Genomic DNA, 19,115 nt, shown 5'->3' on the forward strand with positions numbered 1-19,115 from the left:
AAGGGGTATTATTTCTGTGTGGGTCAACAAATGGGGGCAGGTATAGAGATGTGGCTTGTAGAATAATTTGTTGCGATGCCTGTAGCTTGTCCCTCGTTCCCATCTTCCAAATTTGGGGGCTATGTATTATAAAATATTGCACTAGACTCAAATACACAAATGCATTAGAGTTTAAGGTTGAGGGGGTAATTATTTCTCAATAAGGGGTCCTCCTGGATAATTTTAAATATCTTTATCTTAGTATCTTCATTACAAAAGAAAACACAGTTGTTATTTTATAGAAATAAGGAAAAAACTGAAGGAGCTGGAACTCCACAAGTCACATATGTTTCGTCACCATTCATATCAAAACATTTATTTGGAGTGGGGCGATGTGATCTGTTACAAAGCTTGTTTTTCTTTTAATTGAAATAGATTAACACAAGCCTTTATACACAACATATAGACATGCCTTCACTTTAATAAACTGTTTTGAACCAACAGAATCAAGTGAATCCTTGGTATAAATGGTTTGTTAGTGCCGCCTTGCTCACTAACTGCACAGCGCTCCTGGATGATCACGTGATCAGCCTCCTCCAATGGGAAAACAGCTCTCCCATGCGGTCTTTTTCAACTGGACAGGCAGATGGACAGGTCTGGTCACATGCTCCTCCAGCAGCCAAGTGCGGGGGGTAAACCTGTGATACTTATATATGCATAGAAAATTATTAACCTTTGGTCATAGACCTATCAGCCTTTTCCTGGTTGGCTCTTTCCCTTTCTAATTTTTTTCTATCAAGATCCCTTATATAAAATACCAAATAAATGAAGCTTCCTTTAATTTCAGATACCCTAATGTTTAGAATTCCTTAGTTGTACTCTCATCATGGTCGGAAGAATAGAAGGAACAAGGTGAAGAGGAAGACCAGCAACCTGATGGCTTGATTCTATCAAGGCAACGGAAGAGAAGACCCTGGTGGATCTATCTAGGCTTGGACAAGATCGATCTTCCTACACATCGTTCATCCATCAAGTCGCTATGGCTTGAGATCGAACGGAAAGCCATTAAATAATAATAAATACATTTTAGATGTTCTAATATAACCCCACCCCAGATCAGTCCCTCCCAGGAATACCTTTGGCCGACCTTGCAATGCCCACTTTTGGGAAAGATTTATATTACCCTGTCTGCTTCAGTCCAGGACTTTGACAGTTGGCAACTAGATGCACATAGAGACACATCTCCAGTTCGTAGAGATATTTCAGGACTTCATCAGACTGGCCCACAGGAGAACCCATAGATTCAACGGGCCTTAAAGGTCCAGCAGACAATAACACACACTGTGGAATCCGCCACATGAAATGATCCCAAGGGATATATTTGACAAAGTGTTTTTTTACGGCCTACCATAAATAAGCCTATATCATTTAATGTATTTTCATTTGGCAAATGGCAAATTATTCATTTCATTCAGTGCAGACGTTTATCTTGAAACTGCTGTGTAATCACTCCATCTATCTCAGTATATATATAAATATATAAATATATATATATATTATAATGTGTTGTACCCAACTAAATCATATATCACGAACGTCACTGTATAAATCATTGTAATTCTACAGAACTGATGTGATGATTTCATGCAAACTCAAGAGTCATTTTACTAAAGTGATAAAATTGACCCTGGTCTTACAAAATAAAAAAAATATTATTAATAATAATGCATTAATTAAATTGTCCCTGAGAAAAATGGTAATATTGTATAGCAAATTTGTAATCACCTGCGGTGGCCACTGATGGGGAAATCTGGTACTGCGGGGTGGCTATTCAGGTGAATATGGATGGACCAATTATATCCAGAATGGAAGGTGATAAATTGCTTATATAGGGGGATCTTGAACGTAGGACCCACTGTGTGATGTTCATGATTGTCCGTAAGGGACCATGCCTTTAGCAAAATAAATGCTGATAGCATATTATTATGGAAGCTATTGAGTGTCTCCAGCATCGATCCAAGTTATGGCACAGGCACATTGCCGTACTTCAGATCTCAGGGTACATATGTATGATAGGACGATCCAAGTCTTTTATGGCTCAACACATGACGTTTGAAGGAGGAGGTCTCCATCAGAAGCATCGCTTTTTAAAGGTAGAATATGATGCTTTAAGAGGACGCCATACAGTTGCCCCTTCCTAACTGCCAATAGATACTGATATAGACCCTTAGGGTCTTTAGAAAATGTACGCATTCAGCATTGCAATGTGCATGGACCATAAGGGTAGAAATGGGGGTGAAGGGTCTACTTGTAAGACTTGTGTCCATCAAATTGTTTTTGTATGCTCTTTCCCATCTACGCAAACACCTCATATATAATTTAACCAGATTATCCGATTAAAGGGAACCTGTCACCCCCAAAATTTGCCTATAAGCTAAGGCCACCGGCATCAGGGGCTTATCTACAGCATTCTGCAATGACGTTGATAAGCCCCCGATGTATCCTGCAAGATAAGAAAATCACGTTATATTATACTCACCCAATGGCGGTCCCGGTTCGGGTACAATGGGTGTCGCGGTCCGGGTCTGGCGCCTCCCGTCTTCATACGATGACGTCCTCTTCTTTTCTTCCTGCCGCAGCTCCTGCGCAGGCGTAATTCTCTCCCCTATTGAGGGCAGAGCAAAGTACTGCAGTGCGCAGGCGCTGGGCCTCTCTGACCTTTCCCGGCGCCTGCGCACTGCAGTACTTTACGCTGCCCTCAACAGGGGAGAGAATTACGCCTGCGCAGGAGCCCGGCAGGAAGAAAAGAAGAGGACGTCATCGTATGTAGATGGGAGGCGCCGGACCCCGACCGCGACGCCTATCGGACCCGGACCGCAGCAGGACCGCCCCTGGGTGAGTATAATATAACGTGATTTTCTTATCTTGCAGGTTACATCGGGGGCTTATCTACGTCATTACAGAATGCTGTAGATAAGACCCTGATGCCGGTGGCCTTAGCTTATAAGCAAATTTTGGGTGACATTCCCTTTAAATACAAACCCCAGGAAGTATCCAAATAGGATAAAAATGTATCAGTCTCACCTAACAGGAGCAGCATCTACTGCTAATAATGGACCCGATTCACAAGAATCCCTAAAATTATATCTAGATTCCCCTTCTAACCATTAATACATCTGTAAATAGATGGGGAGTCTAAGATTAGACGTTAACGTGTTAAATCACTTTAAGGGATTATTGTAAAACAGGTTGTACAAGAACCAAACGGCAGTCTGCTTTTATTCCAAATACAGCGCCACGCCATGGAATATGTTTGGTATTGCAGTGTTCACGTAAACGGGTCCATGGTCCACCAAAAGTGGTGTTCAGAAATTAGCAAATCTTTTTTTTTTTCATTCTCATAGAACCCCTTATTTTTAGGCTGCACGTATCACAAGACATACTGAATTTCATCTTAACGATGAAATGTCATATTTAAAAGTTGTATAGATTAATAAAGTTAATTGAGAAAAGTTAAAAAATACTTCTACTTTTCAATTTTTTTGTCCTTCATTCCATAGTTTTTTTTTTGTTATCTTGGTGACCACTTCTGATCCATATATAAAATGTTCTCATTTATCAATTGCCTACCCGTGGCGGCAATTTCCAGGATCAAATCTTAAGAACTGTATGGAGACAGTCCATATTTTCTTACCTAAACCTGGTAGTCGTAGAAAATCATCTTTAAAGCTTCTTGTTCAACTGTAGAATATTTTTTTCAAGAAATGTTAATCTACTTTGTGAATTGTAATGTTCCCTTGAACAACTTCAATCTATGCTATTATATATTAGGTGTCAAGTTCCCGCCACTGCACAGGGGGAATCTCAAACCACCTCCACTGCGGTCTCCCATTCTTCTTCAACCGCAGTGGTGCCTGCTCAGCGGAGACGTCGGTCCCAGCATCTGGCTCAGGCAGATACTGTGTGCTTGGTTACTGCTGATCTTCCAGGCTCAGCCAGTGTAACCAGTCCAGCACTATTCTGCGGCGAGCAGATGCTCCTGGGACAAAGTCCTGCTTTTCCGCTACTGAGCATGCCCAAGGGATGACCTCTCATTGGAGGTCAGGCGTCACATGCTCAGGTCCAGAAGCAGTTCCTATTGGACCGCTAGGAAGGTCCTGGAGAGCTTTCTCTATAAAAGGTTTGCATGGCCGCAAGGCCATGCACTAGTATCAACCTATGTTTATGAGGTTAGCTACCTTGTGGTCTGTCTGCATGTGCTCAGGGCCGGCTGTATAGCCACTAGAATTCTGACACCTCCGGAGAGGAGTTTGTGTGTGTGAATTTAGGGCTGGCGTATAGCCACTAGAATTCCGGCCCCTCCGGAGAGGAGTTGTTTGTGTGCCGATGCTGACTGTATGACCACTGTATGCTATCTGCTCTTTTAGTGAGCTGTGATCCTCTGTGAAGTTAACAGGGCACAGTGTTATCCTAATCCCGGCGACTCTGTGAAGCAACAGAGTTCGCTCCTATAGAAACCGGGTGACTGTACCCTTGTCTATTCTGGCGTTGTACCGCCATATAGTGCCGCCATTTACTAGAAGCAGGTTCCACTCCTGCACGGTGGACCCCGGGCTGCGAATGCACCTATATTATCTCAATATTTACTCGGTGCGTTCTGCCGGCCCTAACATTATACTAGAACCAGGATCTGGCTAGTAATGGCGGACGAACAGTGACTGCAGCGGTACATCCAGCAGCTAGAGGGCAGGTTGGTGGCTCTCGAGCGCAAAACTTCAGCTGTGGATGTTACTGCAGTAGCTGTTCAGGCTGCTAGCGTGGCTGCAGCTAGTTTGTCCACTGCCACCTCTGTTCCGACCTTATCCCGCCTCCCGCTGCCAGATAGGTACTCTGGCGATAGCAAGTCATGCAGGGGATTCATGAACCAGTGTGCAATACACCTTGAGCTCCTGGCTGCACGTTTCCCCTCAGAGTCAGCTAAAGTGGGATTCATCATATCGCTCTTGTCAGACAGGGCGTTGGAGTGGGCTACGCCGCTGTGTGAGCGCGAAGATCGTGTGGTGTAGAGTGCTCTCCGGTTCCTGAGCACTCTGAAACAGGTCTTTTTGAGACCTCAAGTCACTCATGATACGGCCCTCCAACTGCTGGCACTGACACAGGGCTCATCCTTGGTCACCTGCAGGGGCAGGGTTCTTCTTCGTGCAGAAGAAGAACGGAGAACTACATCCATGCATTGATTACAGGGGTCTTAACGCCATCACCATTAAGAATAAATACCCTCTGCCTCTGACATCAGAACTATTCGACAGGTTGTGGGGGAGCGAGGGTATTTACTAAACTAGATCTGCGGGGTGCTTACAATCTGATTCGCATCCGTGAGGGGGACGAATGGAAGACGGCATTTAACACCAGGGACGGGCACTATGAATACCTGGTGATGCCCTTCGGGCTCTGAAATGCCCCTGCCGTTTTCCAAGACTTTGTGAATGATATCTTCCGGGATATGCTTTCTACCTCTGTCGTAGTTTATCTGGATGATATTCTCATCTACTCTGAAGATATAGACTCCCACCGGAGAGATGTTTGCAAAGTCTTTGACCTCCTATGGGCAAACTCCCTCTAAGCCAAATTGGAGAAGTGTGTGTTTGAGCCGGAGTCCTTGCCTTTCCTTGGCTATATCATCTCTGCCCAGGGATTGGCTATGGATCCTGCCAAGCTACAGGCTGTGATGGACTGGCAGGAACCCCATTCTCTCAAAGCGGTGCAGGGCTTTATGGGGTTCATTAATTACAATCGCCAGTTCATTCCCCACTTCTCAACTTTGGTAGCTCCATTGGTTGCCCTCACCAAAAAGGGAGCAAATCCCAAATTGTGGTAGGAGGAGATTTCCAGAGCCTTTCTCTCAATAAAGTCACACTTTGCTAGCTCTCCCATTTTACATCGCCTCAATGTTGATAAACCTTTTATTATGGAGGTGGATGCCTCTTCCGTTGGTGCTGGAGCAGTCCTCTTCCAGGAGGATGCTCAAGGTCGGAATCATCCTTGCTTCTTCTTCTCCAAGACCTTCACACCAGCGGAGAGGAATTATTCCATCAGGGACAGGGAGTTGCTAGCCATGAAGTTGGCTTTCTCAGAGTGGAGACACCTCCTGGAGGGGGCTCGCTTTCCCTTCCTCATTTACACCGACCACAAGAATTTGGTCTATATACAGACTGCCAAGCGGCTAAATTCTCGCCAGGCCAGATGGTCCCTGTTCTTCTCCCGGTTCCATTTCACCCTCCATTTTCTCTCCGGGGAGAAGAACATTCATGCAGACTCTCTCTCCCGCTCCGTAGTGTCATCATCGGAGGAGGAGGGACCTCGGCTTATTGTCCCTTCTGAGAACCTGAGGACCGTGGTTCCAGTTTCGCTAGTCTGTGCCCCCAGGCAAGACTTTTGAGCCATCAAATTTGCAACCGGAGGTTCTCTCTTGGGCTCACTCGTCCAGGGTGGGTGGACACTTTGGGACCAAAAGGACATCTGAGCTTCTGGCGAGGACGTACTGGTGGCCGCATATGGCCCGTGATATCGGAGATATTATTCTGTTGTGTGTCTCCTGCGCCAAGAAAAAGTCTCCTTGACAATGGCCAGCTGGGTTACTTTATCCCCTGCTGGTGGCAGACAGGCCCTGGGAGGTGGTCGGGATGGACTTTGTGGTGGGCTTACCCAAGTCCCGTGGCTGCACCATCATTTGGGTAATCACCGACCATTTTTCTAAAATGGTGCACTTGGTGCCTCTTCCACGGCTACCTTCTGCACGGGCCTTGGCAACGTTGTTTATAAAACATATTTTCCGCCTACACGGTATGCCGGACAAAATTGTCAGCGACCAGGGTCCCCAATTTGCGTCTCGTTTCTGGAGAGAGCTTTGTCATCTACTCAGCATCGAGTTGAATCTCTCTTCAGCATACCATCCTGAGACGAATGGGTTGGTAGAGAGGGTTAACCAGACCTTGGTCACATATCTGCGACATTTTGTCTCTGTTAGGCAGGATGACTGGGCATCCTTGCTACCGAGGGCAGAGTTTGCGCTAAACAACGCTATAGCCGACTCCATAGTCAGCCAGTAGCCGCGTGTTCCTGTGCCTATGCCCGTCTTCCGCTGATTCCAGGGTGGTAGACTGGGCTGTGGAGGCACGTGACATTTGGGACCGCACTCAGGATGCCATCCGGGCTTCCAAGAAGAGAATAAGGCCCTTCACCGATGCACATCGGCACCCCGCTCCGACCTTTGCTCCTTGCGACTTAGTGTGGCTCTCCGCCTGTAACATCCGGCTGCAAGTTGAGTTCACTAACTTTGCACCTCGCTACTTGGGTCCCTTCAAGGTCCTGGAACAGTTTAACCCTGTGGTCTACCGTTTGGCCCTTCCTCCACGCCTAGGTATCACCGACACCTTTCATGTGTCTCTTCTAAAGCCTGTTCACATGTCCCGGTTTTCTGAGTCATTTGCCGGGACATCGGGTTCATCTACGGATGATTATGAAGTGAACGCTATCTTGGGGTGTAAGGTGGTACATGGCAAAAAATGTTATTTGGTGGATTGGAAGGACTATGGCCCAGAGGACAGGTCCTGGGAACCTGCTGAGCACATTCGGGCTCTGCAACTCATTGCTGCCTCTGAGCATAGCGAGGCCCAAGGAGGGGGGTAATGTTAGGTGGCGAGTTCCCACTGCTGCACAGGGGGAATCTCCAACCACCTCCGCTGCGGTCTCCCATTCTTCTTCAGCCGCAGTGGAGCCTGCTCAGTGGGGACGTCGGTCCCAGCATCTGGCTCAGGCAAATACTGTGCGCTCGGTTACTGCTGATCTTCCAGGCTCAGCCATTGTAACCAGCACTGTTCTGCGGCGAGCAGATGCTCCTGGGACTGTTATGATCCTAGTGGCAAGGATCGCAGGACGGACTAGCTAAGTAACTGAACAGACTACTAGCTCTGGGGAAGTGGTAACTAGATTGACCGCAACCTGATCCTATCCGCAAACAACTATAGGCAGCCGTGGAACGTTACCTAAAAAATCCTAGACGTCTCGTCACGGCCTGAGAAACTGACTATTCCTGGAGGGAAAGTAAGTCCTCACTTGCCTCAGTGGAAGACCCCAAAGATATAGAATAGCCCCCCACAAATATTAATGGTGAGTTAAGGGGAAAGCACAAACGCAGAGATGAAATCAGATTTAGCAAATGAGGCCCGCTAATACTAGATAGCAGAAAATAGGAAGGAAACTGTGCGGTCAATAAAAAACCCTATTCAAAATATCCACGCAGAGATTGCTCGAGCCCCCGCACCAACTAACGGTGTGGGGGAAGCAACTCCGTGCCCCAGAGCTTACCAGCAAAAAGAAATCACATGTTAGCAAGCTGGACTAGACTCATCATACACAGAAATCATATTGCAGGCAGATGAGCAAAAAATATTCAAACAGAACTTAGCTTATCCTGAAGAGGCAGAAAACGAGATAATCAGGAGTAATCAGAATAGCACTGAATACATTGACAGCCGGCAACAAGTGGAAGTGAAGCAGAGCTAAATAGGAGCCTCCCTGGTGAATAACGAGGCAGCTGATCCAGCCAGACCCGCAGGATAATAAACCAAACCACCAGGGGGAGCCAAAAAACCAAAGTCACACAATACCATCTGTGACCACAAGAGGGAGCCTGAAAACAGAGTTCACAACAGTACCCCCCCCTTGAGGAGGGGTCACCGAACCCTCATCAAAACCCCCAGGGCGATCAGGGTGAGCCACATGGAAGGCACGAACCAAATCGGCCGCATGAACATCAGAGGCGACAACCCAGGAATTATCCTCCTGACCATAGCCTTTCCACTTAACCAAATACTGAAGCCTCCGTCTAGAAATACGAGAATCCAAGATCTTCTCCACCACGTATTCCAATTCTCCCTCAACCAGCACAGGGGCAGGAGGCTCAACCGAAGGAACCACAGGCACCACATACCTCCGCAACAACGACCGATGGAACACATTATGAATAGCAAACGATGCCGGGAGGTCCAAACAAAATGACACAGGGTTAAGGACTTCCAAAATCTTATAAGGACCGATAAACCGAGGCTTAAACCTAGGAGAGGAAACCTTCATAGGAACAAAGCGAGAAGACAACCACACCAAATCCCCAACGCGAAGTCGGGGACCCACACAGCGACGGCGGTTGGCAAAGCGCTGAGCCTTCTCTTGTGACAGCTTCAAATTGTCCACCACATGATTCCAAATCTGATGCAACCTATCCACCACAACATCCACTCCAGGACAGTCAGAAGACTCCACCTGACCCGAGGAAAAACGAGGATGAAACCCTGAATTACAAAAAAAAGGCGAAACCAAAGTAGCAGAACTAGCCCGATTATTAAGGGCAAACTCGGCCAATGGCAAAAAAGTCACCCAGTCGTCCTGATCAGCAGAAACAAAACATCTTAAATAGGTTTCCAAAGTCTTATTAGTGCGCTCGGTTTGGCCATTCGTCTGAGGATGGAAGGCCGACGAAAAAGACAAATTAATGCCCATCTTAGCACAAAAGGTCCGCCAAAATCTAGACACAAACTGGGATCCTCTGTCGGAAACAATATTTTCAGGGATCCCGTGCAAACGAACCACATTTTGAAAAAACAGAGGAACCAACTCGGAGGAGGAAGGCAACTTAGGCAAGGGCACCAAATGGACCATTTTAGAAAAACGATCACACACCACCCAAATGACCGACATTCTCTGAGAGACAGGGAAATCTGAAATAAAATCCATGGAAATGTGTGTCCAAGGCCTCTTCGGGACAGGCAAAGGCAACAACAAGCCACTGGCACGAGAACAGCAAGGCTTAGCCCGAGCACAAATTCCACAAGACTGCACAAAGGAACGCACATCCCGCGACAAGGAAGGCCACCAGAAGGACCTAGCCACCAAATCTCTGGTACCAAAAATCCCAGGATGGCCTGCCAACACCGAAGAATGAACCTCGGAAATAACTCTGCTGGTCCATCTATCCGGGACAAACAGTCTCTCCGGTGGACAACGGTCAGGTCTATCCGCCTGAAACTCCTGCAGCACTCGTCGCAAATCTGGGGAGATGGCAGACAAAATCACCCCTTCTCTGAGGATACCAGCTGGCTCTGAATCACCAGGAGAGTCAGGCACAAAACTCCTAGAAAGAGCATCAGCCTTCACATTCTTCGAACCAGGCAGGTATGAGACCACGAAATCAAAACGAGAGAAAAACAACGACCAACGAGCCTGTCTAGGATTCAGCCGCTTGGCCGACTCGAGATAAATCAAATTCTTGTGATCAGTCAAGACCACCACACGATGCTTAGCTTCCTCGAGCCAATGTCGCCACTCCTCAAATGCCCACTTCATAGCCAACAACTCCCAATTACCAACATCATAATTCCGCTCGGCAGGCGAAAACTTTCTTAAAAAGAAAGCACATGGCTTCATCACAGAGCCATCAGAGCTTCTCTGCGACAAAACAGCCCCCGCTCCAATCTCAGAAGCATCAACCTCGACCTGGAAAGGAAGGGAGACGTCTGGCTGACATAAGACCGGAGCCGAAGAAAACCGTCGCTTCAGCTCCCAAAAGGCCTCCACAGCCGCAGGAGACCAATTAGTAACATCAGAACCCTTCTTGGTCAAATCCGTCAATGGCTTAACAACACCAGAAAAATTAGCGATGAAGCGACGGTAAAAATTAGCAAAACCCAAGAACTTCTGAAGACTCTTAACAGATGTAGGCTGAGTCCAGTCATGAATAGCCTGAACCTTGACTGGGTCCATCTCAATAGCAGAAGGAGAAAAAATGAAACCCAAAAAAGAGACCTTCTGGACTCCAAAAAGACATTTTGAGCCCTTCACAAATAAAGCATTGGCACGCAGGACCTGAAACACCATCCTGACCTGCTTAACATGGGACTCCCAATCATCCGAAAAAAAACAGAATATCATCCAGATACACAATCATAAATTTATCCAGATATTCGCGGAAGATGTCGTGCATAAAGGACTGAAAGACAGAAGGAGCGTTAGAAAGTCCAAAAGGCATCACCAAGTACTCAAAATGGCCTTCGGGCGTATTAAATGCAGTTTTCCATTCATCACCCTGCTTAATACGCACATGGTTATACGCACCACGAAGATCTATCTTGGTGAACCAACTAGACCCCCTAATGCGAGCAAACAGATCAGATAACAATGGCAAAGGATACTGAAATTTGACCGTGATTTTGTTTAGAAGGCGATAATCAATACAAGGTCTCAAGGAACCATCCTTCTTAGCCACAAAAAAGAACCCCGCACCAAGAGGGGAGGAGGAGGGGCGAATATGTCCTTTCTCCAAAGACTCCTTTATATAAGTCCGCATAGCAGCATGCTCCGGCACTGACAAATTGAAAAGTCGTCCCTTAGGAAACTTACTACCAGGAATCAAATTTATAGCACAATCACAATCCCTATGAGGAGGTAGAGAACTGAGTTTGGGCTCATCAAATACATCCTGGTAATGTGACAAAAACGCAGGGACCTCAGAAGGAGTGGATGAAGCAATTGACACCACAGGAGCGTCACCATGAATTCCCTGACAACCCCAACTTGACACAGACATTGCTTTCCAATCGAGGACTGGATTATGAGTCTGCAACCATGGCAGGCCCAACACGACAACATCATGCAAATTATGCAATACAAGAAAGCGAATCACCTCCTGATGAACAGGAGTCATGCACATGGTCACTTGTGTCCAGTACTGAGGTTTATTCGTAGCCAATAGTGTAGCATCAATTCCCCTTAGTGGAATAGGGAATCTTAAAGGCTCCAAAACAAAACCACAGCGCCTGGCAAATGACAAATCCATCAGACTCAGGGCAGCACCTGAATCCACAAAAGCCATAACCGGGTACGATGACAGGGAACAAATCAGGGTAACAGACAAAATAAACTTAGGCTGTAAAGTACCGATGGTGACAGATTTATCATTCTTTTTTGTGCGCTTAGAGCATGCTGAGATAACATGAGCTGAGTCACCACAGTAAAAGCACAACCCATTTTGCCGTCTATAATTTTGCCGTTCACTTCTGGTCAGAATTCTATCACATTGCATAGACTCAGGTGTCTGTTCAGAAGACACCACCAAATGGTGCGCAGGTTTGCGCTCCCGCAAACGCCGATCAATCTGAATGGCCAGAGTCATTGACTCATTCAGACCTGCAGGCGTAGGGAACCCCACCATGACATTCTTAATGGCTTCAGAAAGACCTTTTCTGAAATTTGCAGCCAGGGCACACTCATTCCATTGAGTAAGCACCGACCATTTCCAAAATTTCTGGCAGTACACCTCTGCATTATCTTGCCCCTGAGAGAGGGCCAACGCTTTTTCAGCCTGGTTCTCAAGATTAGGTTCCTCATAGTGCAATCCAAGGGCCAGAAAAAACGCATCCACACTGAGCAATGCAGGATCCCCTGGTGCCAATACGAAGGCCCAATCTTGAGGGTCGCCACGCAAGAAAGAAATAATAATCTTAACTTGCTGAACAGAATCCCCAGAGGAACGAGGTTTCAAAGAAAGAAATAACTTGCAATTGTTCTTAAAATTCAGGAACCTAGATCTATCTCCAGAAAACAGCTCCGGAATAGGTATTCTAGGCTCTGACATAGGACTGTGCACAACAAAATCCTGAATACTTTGTACCCTTGCAGCAAGATGATCTACACTGGAGGCTAACTCTGGATATCCATATCAGCAGCTGAACTCAGAGCCACACCAAGATTAAGAGGAGGAGAGAAGCCAGACTCACAGCAGCTAGACACACGGCAGCAAAAAAAAAAAAAAAAATATCTCCAAGCTTCTTTTCTCCTGCTTCTGCCATGCAATTAACACTTTACTGGCCGGCTGTACTGTTATGATCCTAGTGGCAAGGATCGCAGGACGGACTAGCTAAGTAACTGAACAGACTACTAGCTCTGGGGAAGTGGTAACTAGATTGACCGCAACCTGATCCTATCCGCAAACAACTATAGGCAGCCGTGGAACGTTACCTAAAAAATCCTAGACGTCTCGTCACGGCCTGAGAAACTGACTATTCCTGGAGGGAAAGTAAGTCCTCACTTGCCTCAGTGGAAGACCCCAAAGATATAGAATAGCCCCCACAAATATTAACGGTGACTTAAGGGGAAAGCACAAACGCAGGGATGAAATCAGATTTAGCAAATGAGGCCCGCTAATACTAGATAGCAGAAAATAGGAAGGAAACTGTGCGGTCAATAAAAAACCCTATTCAAAATATCCACGCAGAGATTGCTCGAGCCCCCGCACCAACTAACAGTGCGGGGGAAGCAACTCCGTACCCCAGAGCTTACCAGCAAAAAGAAATCACATGTTAGCAAGCTGGACTAGACTCATCATACACAGAAATCATATTGCAGGCAGATGAGCAAATAATATTCAAACAGAACTTAGCTTATCCTGAAGAGGCAGAAAACGAGATAATCAGGAGTAATCAGAATAGCACTGAATACATTGACAGCCGGCAACAAGTGGAAGTGAAGCAGAGCTAAATAGGAGCCTCCCTGGTGAATAACGAGGCAGCTGATCCAGCCAGACCCACAGGATAATAAACCAAACCACCAGGGGGAGCCAAAAAACCAAAGTCACACAATACCATCTGTGACCACAAGAGGGAGCCTGAAAACGGAGTTCACAACATGGGACTAAGTCCTGCTTTTCCGCTACTGAGCATGCCCAAGGGATAACCTCTCATTGGAGGTCGGGGGTCACATGCTTAGGTCCTGAAGCAGTTCTTATTGGACCACTAGGATGGTCCTGGAGAGATTTCTCTATAAAGGGTGCGCATGGCCGTGAGGCTAGTATCAACCTATGTTTATGAGCTTAGCTACCTTGTGGTCTGTCTGCATGTGCTCAGGGTCGGCTGTATAGCCACTACAGTAGAATTCTGGCACCTCCGGAGAGGAGTTCGTGTGTGAATTTAGGGCTGGCGTATAGCCACTAGAATTCTGGCACCTCCGGAGAGGAGTTGTTTGTGTGCTGATGCTGACTGTATGACCACTGTATGCTATCTGCTCTGTTAGTGAGCTGTGATCCTCTGTGAAGTTAACAGGGCACAGTGTTATCCTAATCCCGGCGACTCTGTGAAGCAACAGAGTTCGCTCCTATACAGACCGGGTGACTGAACCCGTGTCTATACTGGCATTGTACTGCCATATAGTGCCGCCATTTACTAGCAGCAGGTTCCACTCCTGCACGGTGGACCCCGGGCTGCGAACACACCTATATTATCTCAATATTTACTCAGTGCGTTCTGCCAGCCCTAGCATTATAGAACTATGCAATGTACTACATAGCTTCAGAAAGCCTCAAATGTGGAGAACATATAAAGTAAATCTAGAACTGAAATCATTGTCAAAATTTGCATAAAGGTTAATTAACTTAAATGGAAAGAGCATAAATGTCATCAAGAGGTGCATCAAGTATGGGTTGGACCTCCATTGATGGTTTCACCAGTTTCTTCAGAACCTTGACTATCAAAAGTTACAATGGACTTTGTTTAAGACACAGAACATGCCTCAATGATTACTCAAGTCTTAGAACTAAGGTTTGGAAATGACAATAATCAGGTTTGATGCTTGTCGTCCCTTTACATATGTTGCACAGTTGACCAACGTAGAATCCAAAAAGTCAAAGCAAAACGACAAATATAACATTGGAGGGAGAGTATTGACCGACATATCTGCTATGAACTCTGCCGGAGGTACAGAAGATGCTTCAATGACAACTCTGACTTGACTTTTGTCTCTTGACATATGTTGCACAGCTGACCAACATGTAATCCAAAAAATTCAAAGCAATGCTTCAAATATATAATTAAAAGGAGAATATTAACTGTCATAGGTGCCATAAATCCTGTTGGAGTCACATAAGTTACATGTAATTTCAATAACAATTCAAGTCCAAGAACAAATCTTAGGAGATAACAACATTGGAGCTTGACTTGTTTCTTGACACATGTTGCTTGGTTGTGAAACATGATGTCCAAAAAGTTAACGCAAAATAGCAAATACAGTATTGCCTGACATAGGTGCCATGAACTCTGTTACTCTGATGGAGTCACAGGAGATGCCTCAATGACAACTCAACTCAATTCATTGAACAAAGATCAAAAGACTCTTGTTCCTCTTGTTCCTTGACACATGTTGCTCAATTAATCAACACAAAATTAAAAAGTCAAAACAAAACAGCCAATATATTGTTATAGAGAAAGTATTGTCTGACATACTGTATTTGCCATGGACTCTGTCAGAGCCACATAAAACTTCTCAATAACAACTGAGCAACATGTGCCAAGGCTTGACTCTTGTCCCTTGGCCCATGTTGCTCAGTTGGCCAACAAGGAATCCAAAAAGTAAAAGCAAAGCAGCCACTAAATCATTAAAGGGAGAATTTTGATTGTTATAGGTGCCATGAACACTGTTGAAGTCACCTAAGACATTTCAATGACAACTCAATTCCAAGAACAAAACTTCAAATATATCAATAAAGGGAGATTATTGACTATACAATGTACTGGGTAATGTCAGAAACCCTCAAACATATAGAATATAGAAAGTCAATCTAGAACTAAACCCATTGTCATAATTTCCATAAAGGGCAACCAATTTGAATAGACATAGCACAAATGTCATCAAGAGGTCCATAAAATATAGGTTGGACCTCAACTGATGGCTTTTCCACTGTTTCAAGGTGACATGAATGCTGTTGGAGTCACATAAGACATTTCAATAACAAGTCAAGTCTAAGAACAAAGCTTAGGAGATAATTAATCTTGACTCTTGTTCCTTAACACATGTTGCTCAGTTAACCAACAGAGAATCCAAAAAGTCAAAGCAAAACAACAAATATATCATTAGAGAGAGAGTGTTGACTGACATTGATGCCATGGACTCTGTCGGAGTCACAGAAGATGCCTTAATGACAACTGAAGGCTTGACTCTTGTCCCTTGACACATGTTGCTCATTTGGCCAAAATGATATCTAAAAAGTAAAAGCAAAGCAGCAAATATATAATTTAAGGGAGAATTTTGTTATAGGAGCTATGGACTCTGTTAAAGTGGCATAAGACATTTCAATGACAACCCAACTCCACGAACAAAGCTTAGGAGATGACAACAGTGGAGCTGACTTGTTTCTTGACACATGCTGCTCAGTTGACAAACATGACATCCAAAAAAGTCAAAGCAAAATATCAGATATATTATTAAAGGGAAAATATTGACTGGCATAGGTGCCTCGGATGCTGATGGAGTCATATAAGACATTTCAATGACAACTCAACTCAAAGAACAAAGCTTAGGAAATTACAATAGTCAAGCTTGACTTGTTTCTTGACACATGTTGCATTATTAAACAACGTGATGTCCAAAAAGTCAAAGCAAAATAGCAAATATATCAGGAAAATATTGCCAGACATAGGTGCCATGGACTCTGTTACTCTGATTTAGTCAAAGGAGATGCCTCAATGACAACTCGATTCCTTAAAAAAAAGAGCAAAAGACTCTTGTACCTTGGCACATATTGCTCAGTTGACCAACATGGAATCAAAAAATCATAATGAGACAGAAAATGTATCATTGAAGGGAGAGTATTGACTGACATAGGTGCCATGAACATTGTCGGAGCCATAGAAGAAGCCTCAATGACAACTGAAGGCTTGACTCTTGTCCCTTGACACATGTTGCTCAGTTGGTCAACACAGAATCCAAAAAGTCAAGCCAAAATAATAAATATATTAATTGACATTGATGCTATGGACTTTGTTAGAGCTACAGAAGATGCCTCAATGACAACTTAAGTCCAAGAACAATGCTCAGGAGATTACAACAGTCAAGCTTGACTCTTGTTTTAGTGACACATGTTGCATAGTTGACCAACGTGGTTCCAAAGAGTCAAAGTAAAGCAGCAAATATATCGTCGTTACATGTAAAGTAAATTTTGACTTCTTTCGCATGCATTGGTTATTTTTGGCCGTCTGAAACTTTGTTGCTCACAGTTGACTAATCTATCCACCTCCCAGGTATCTTGCTGCCTACAATCTGCATTATGTACAATAGACGGAATTCTGCAATGTCACCTGAAGCTCTTGCTCCTGGCTGCAGCATGTTCCCTCTACAAAGTGACCATGCAGTGATAGAGTTGAATCTTACCCCTTAGTGCAGGCAGTAAAGATCTGTCCTTTCTGTCATCACATTTGTTACATTCACTGAAGTAGAGGAGTAAGAAGACATCCACCAGCACCCACACCAACGACGTGGCCAGGACCACTTTGCAATAGATAAATCTTCTCATGTCCTTAATAGGATTCTACTTGTCACACTATATGAGAACGAGCCACAGCTGAAACCGGTCCAAACCTCCCAGATATAATCCAGCATGAAAGCCCGGAAAAGGACATCCCAGCGTAATTAAAAGCAGAAAGACGACTGATGAACTTTTAAGGCTAATTTATGGCCTCGGGATTGTGACGGATGCTAATTGAAATGCATTTGTCATGGCTGATGGATCCAGCCTGGGCACCTTGATATGCGATTTGCCTGCAGCAGCTAGAGGTGACAAGATGCAGAAAAGGAGAACTGTACGGAATTGCTGATTCTGTGTTGCCAGGTTACTTGAGCGAAGAGGGGGGCTTTTATTTTTTTTTCTCCTATATCACTTGCTCAGCCCTCCTTTTTTTTCCAATTCTGGCTTGTCTTTCTCGCGAAAATTAGCATCTCCTCTGCATGCATCCGTGCAAATACATACAGCCAAGAGGAATGTAAAACACAACCTCCTTACATGACTGATTCCTCGCCAAGGAATCCTTGAGATATTATGAACCGGGATTCAGAATGTAACCAGGGACCTGATTGGTCGGGGATTCTCAGCTCCTGATTGGGTGCAAAAAAAATATTCCCATTTTGGAAGTGCAGGCGACACTTTAGTTTATGACTGCAGTTTGGAAAGCAGAAGGTTAAACAGAGGGAGCTTAGAATAAATGCTGAGCGCTTTGTACGTCTGCAGATCAGCTGCACATCGAGGTCACAAAAGGCTGCAAAAGACAAGGCAGCTGTGTAATAGACCAGACATAATAGAGGCGAGATGGAGAGAATGAGGAGCAGCGGAGAAAGACGGTACTGCATATCATGTCGTGGACCCAGGACTCCCATCATTGATATTACAATCTTACAATATTTGCTGCATTTATTATCAATTTTCTTACAAATTTGTAATTAGTTACTAAGTTGCAACATTGAAAAAAAGCAACAAATATAAATATGTAAATCCCTTTATTATCCCTGTCTGCATATTTTAGAGGTCATCCCTTCCCTACGTCTTTACTAGGTCAGAAAAGACACAAGGTGCATTTATGGTAAGTGGTTAATATATATATATATGTCATCAGTGATCCTGCATGTATATACTGTATGTGAAGGATATAAGCAATGCATAATGATAATACCTAGATTTGAAGATCAGGAAGCCACCACCTTGATTAAAATGTCAAAAAATTACGAATGACTTAGCAACTGACACTTATACGCCAGCAGAACATTGGTTTCCGATCTTTGTCAGGGCATGCTGGGAGTTGAAGTTTTACAATAGATGGACAATCACAAGTTGGGGATCGTTGCAATATTGTCGTATGGTGAACAAGGCGCAGTACAGCTGCAGTTAGATTTCGTTAGTGGACTGATATGGAAACCCATGACATCACAATGATATCACAAAGGTCCGCGTATCAAGGGCAAGACTGGGAAGACAAAGCAAATCAATGGGAAGGCATGTAAGCCATTAAAATGCAACAGTTAAAGAGGTTGTCCACTACTTGGAGAGGAGAGGAGTGGACGCAATGCAACAGATTTTCAGAGGTTTGGACCCAAAACTTGAGCCTGTATCCTGCTCTTGAGGTCAGCTGACACAACTTGTCAGAGGCGTATCTAGGGGAGCAGCCAGGGCATGTGCCCCGGGGGCAGCTGGCAGGGGGGCACAGTTGGGCCACCTAATGTGGCGGTCACTCGCCAAAGGACACAAGGTAAGGTTTCAATACTGGAGA

General features: G+C 44.9%; 1 protein-coding gene across 4 annotated transcripts in view; it reads right to left on the reverse strand.

The window, feature by feature from the left end:
* The window catches only part of GALNT13 (polypeptide N-acetylgalactosaminyltransferase 13), a 371,281-nt gene extending 353,412 nt beyond the window's left edge, over positions 1–17,869 (reverse strand). For all 4 annotated transcript variants that reach the window (XR_013217812.1, XM_077272937.1, XM_077272936.1 and 1 more), the window contains exon 1: positions 17,230–17,869. Coding sequence is in view for 3 of the 4 variants with exons in the window: in XM_077272937.1 (XP_077129052.1) it covers positions 17,230–17,371 (142 nt within the window). In the remaining variant the exon portion in view is untranslated. The remainder of the gene's footprint in view (positions 1–17,229) is intronic.
* Positions 17,870–19,115: the final 1,246 nt, after the last annotated feature.

This window comes from Ranitomeya variabilis, chromosome 7 (genome assembly GCF_051348905.1).
Source record: "Ranitomeya variabilis isolate aRanVar5 chromosome 7, aRanVar5.hap1, whole genome shotgun sequence".
Lineage (NCBI taxonomy): Eukaryota > Metazoa > Chordata > Amphibia > Anura > Dendrobatidae > Ranitomeya > Ranitomeya variabilis.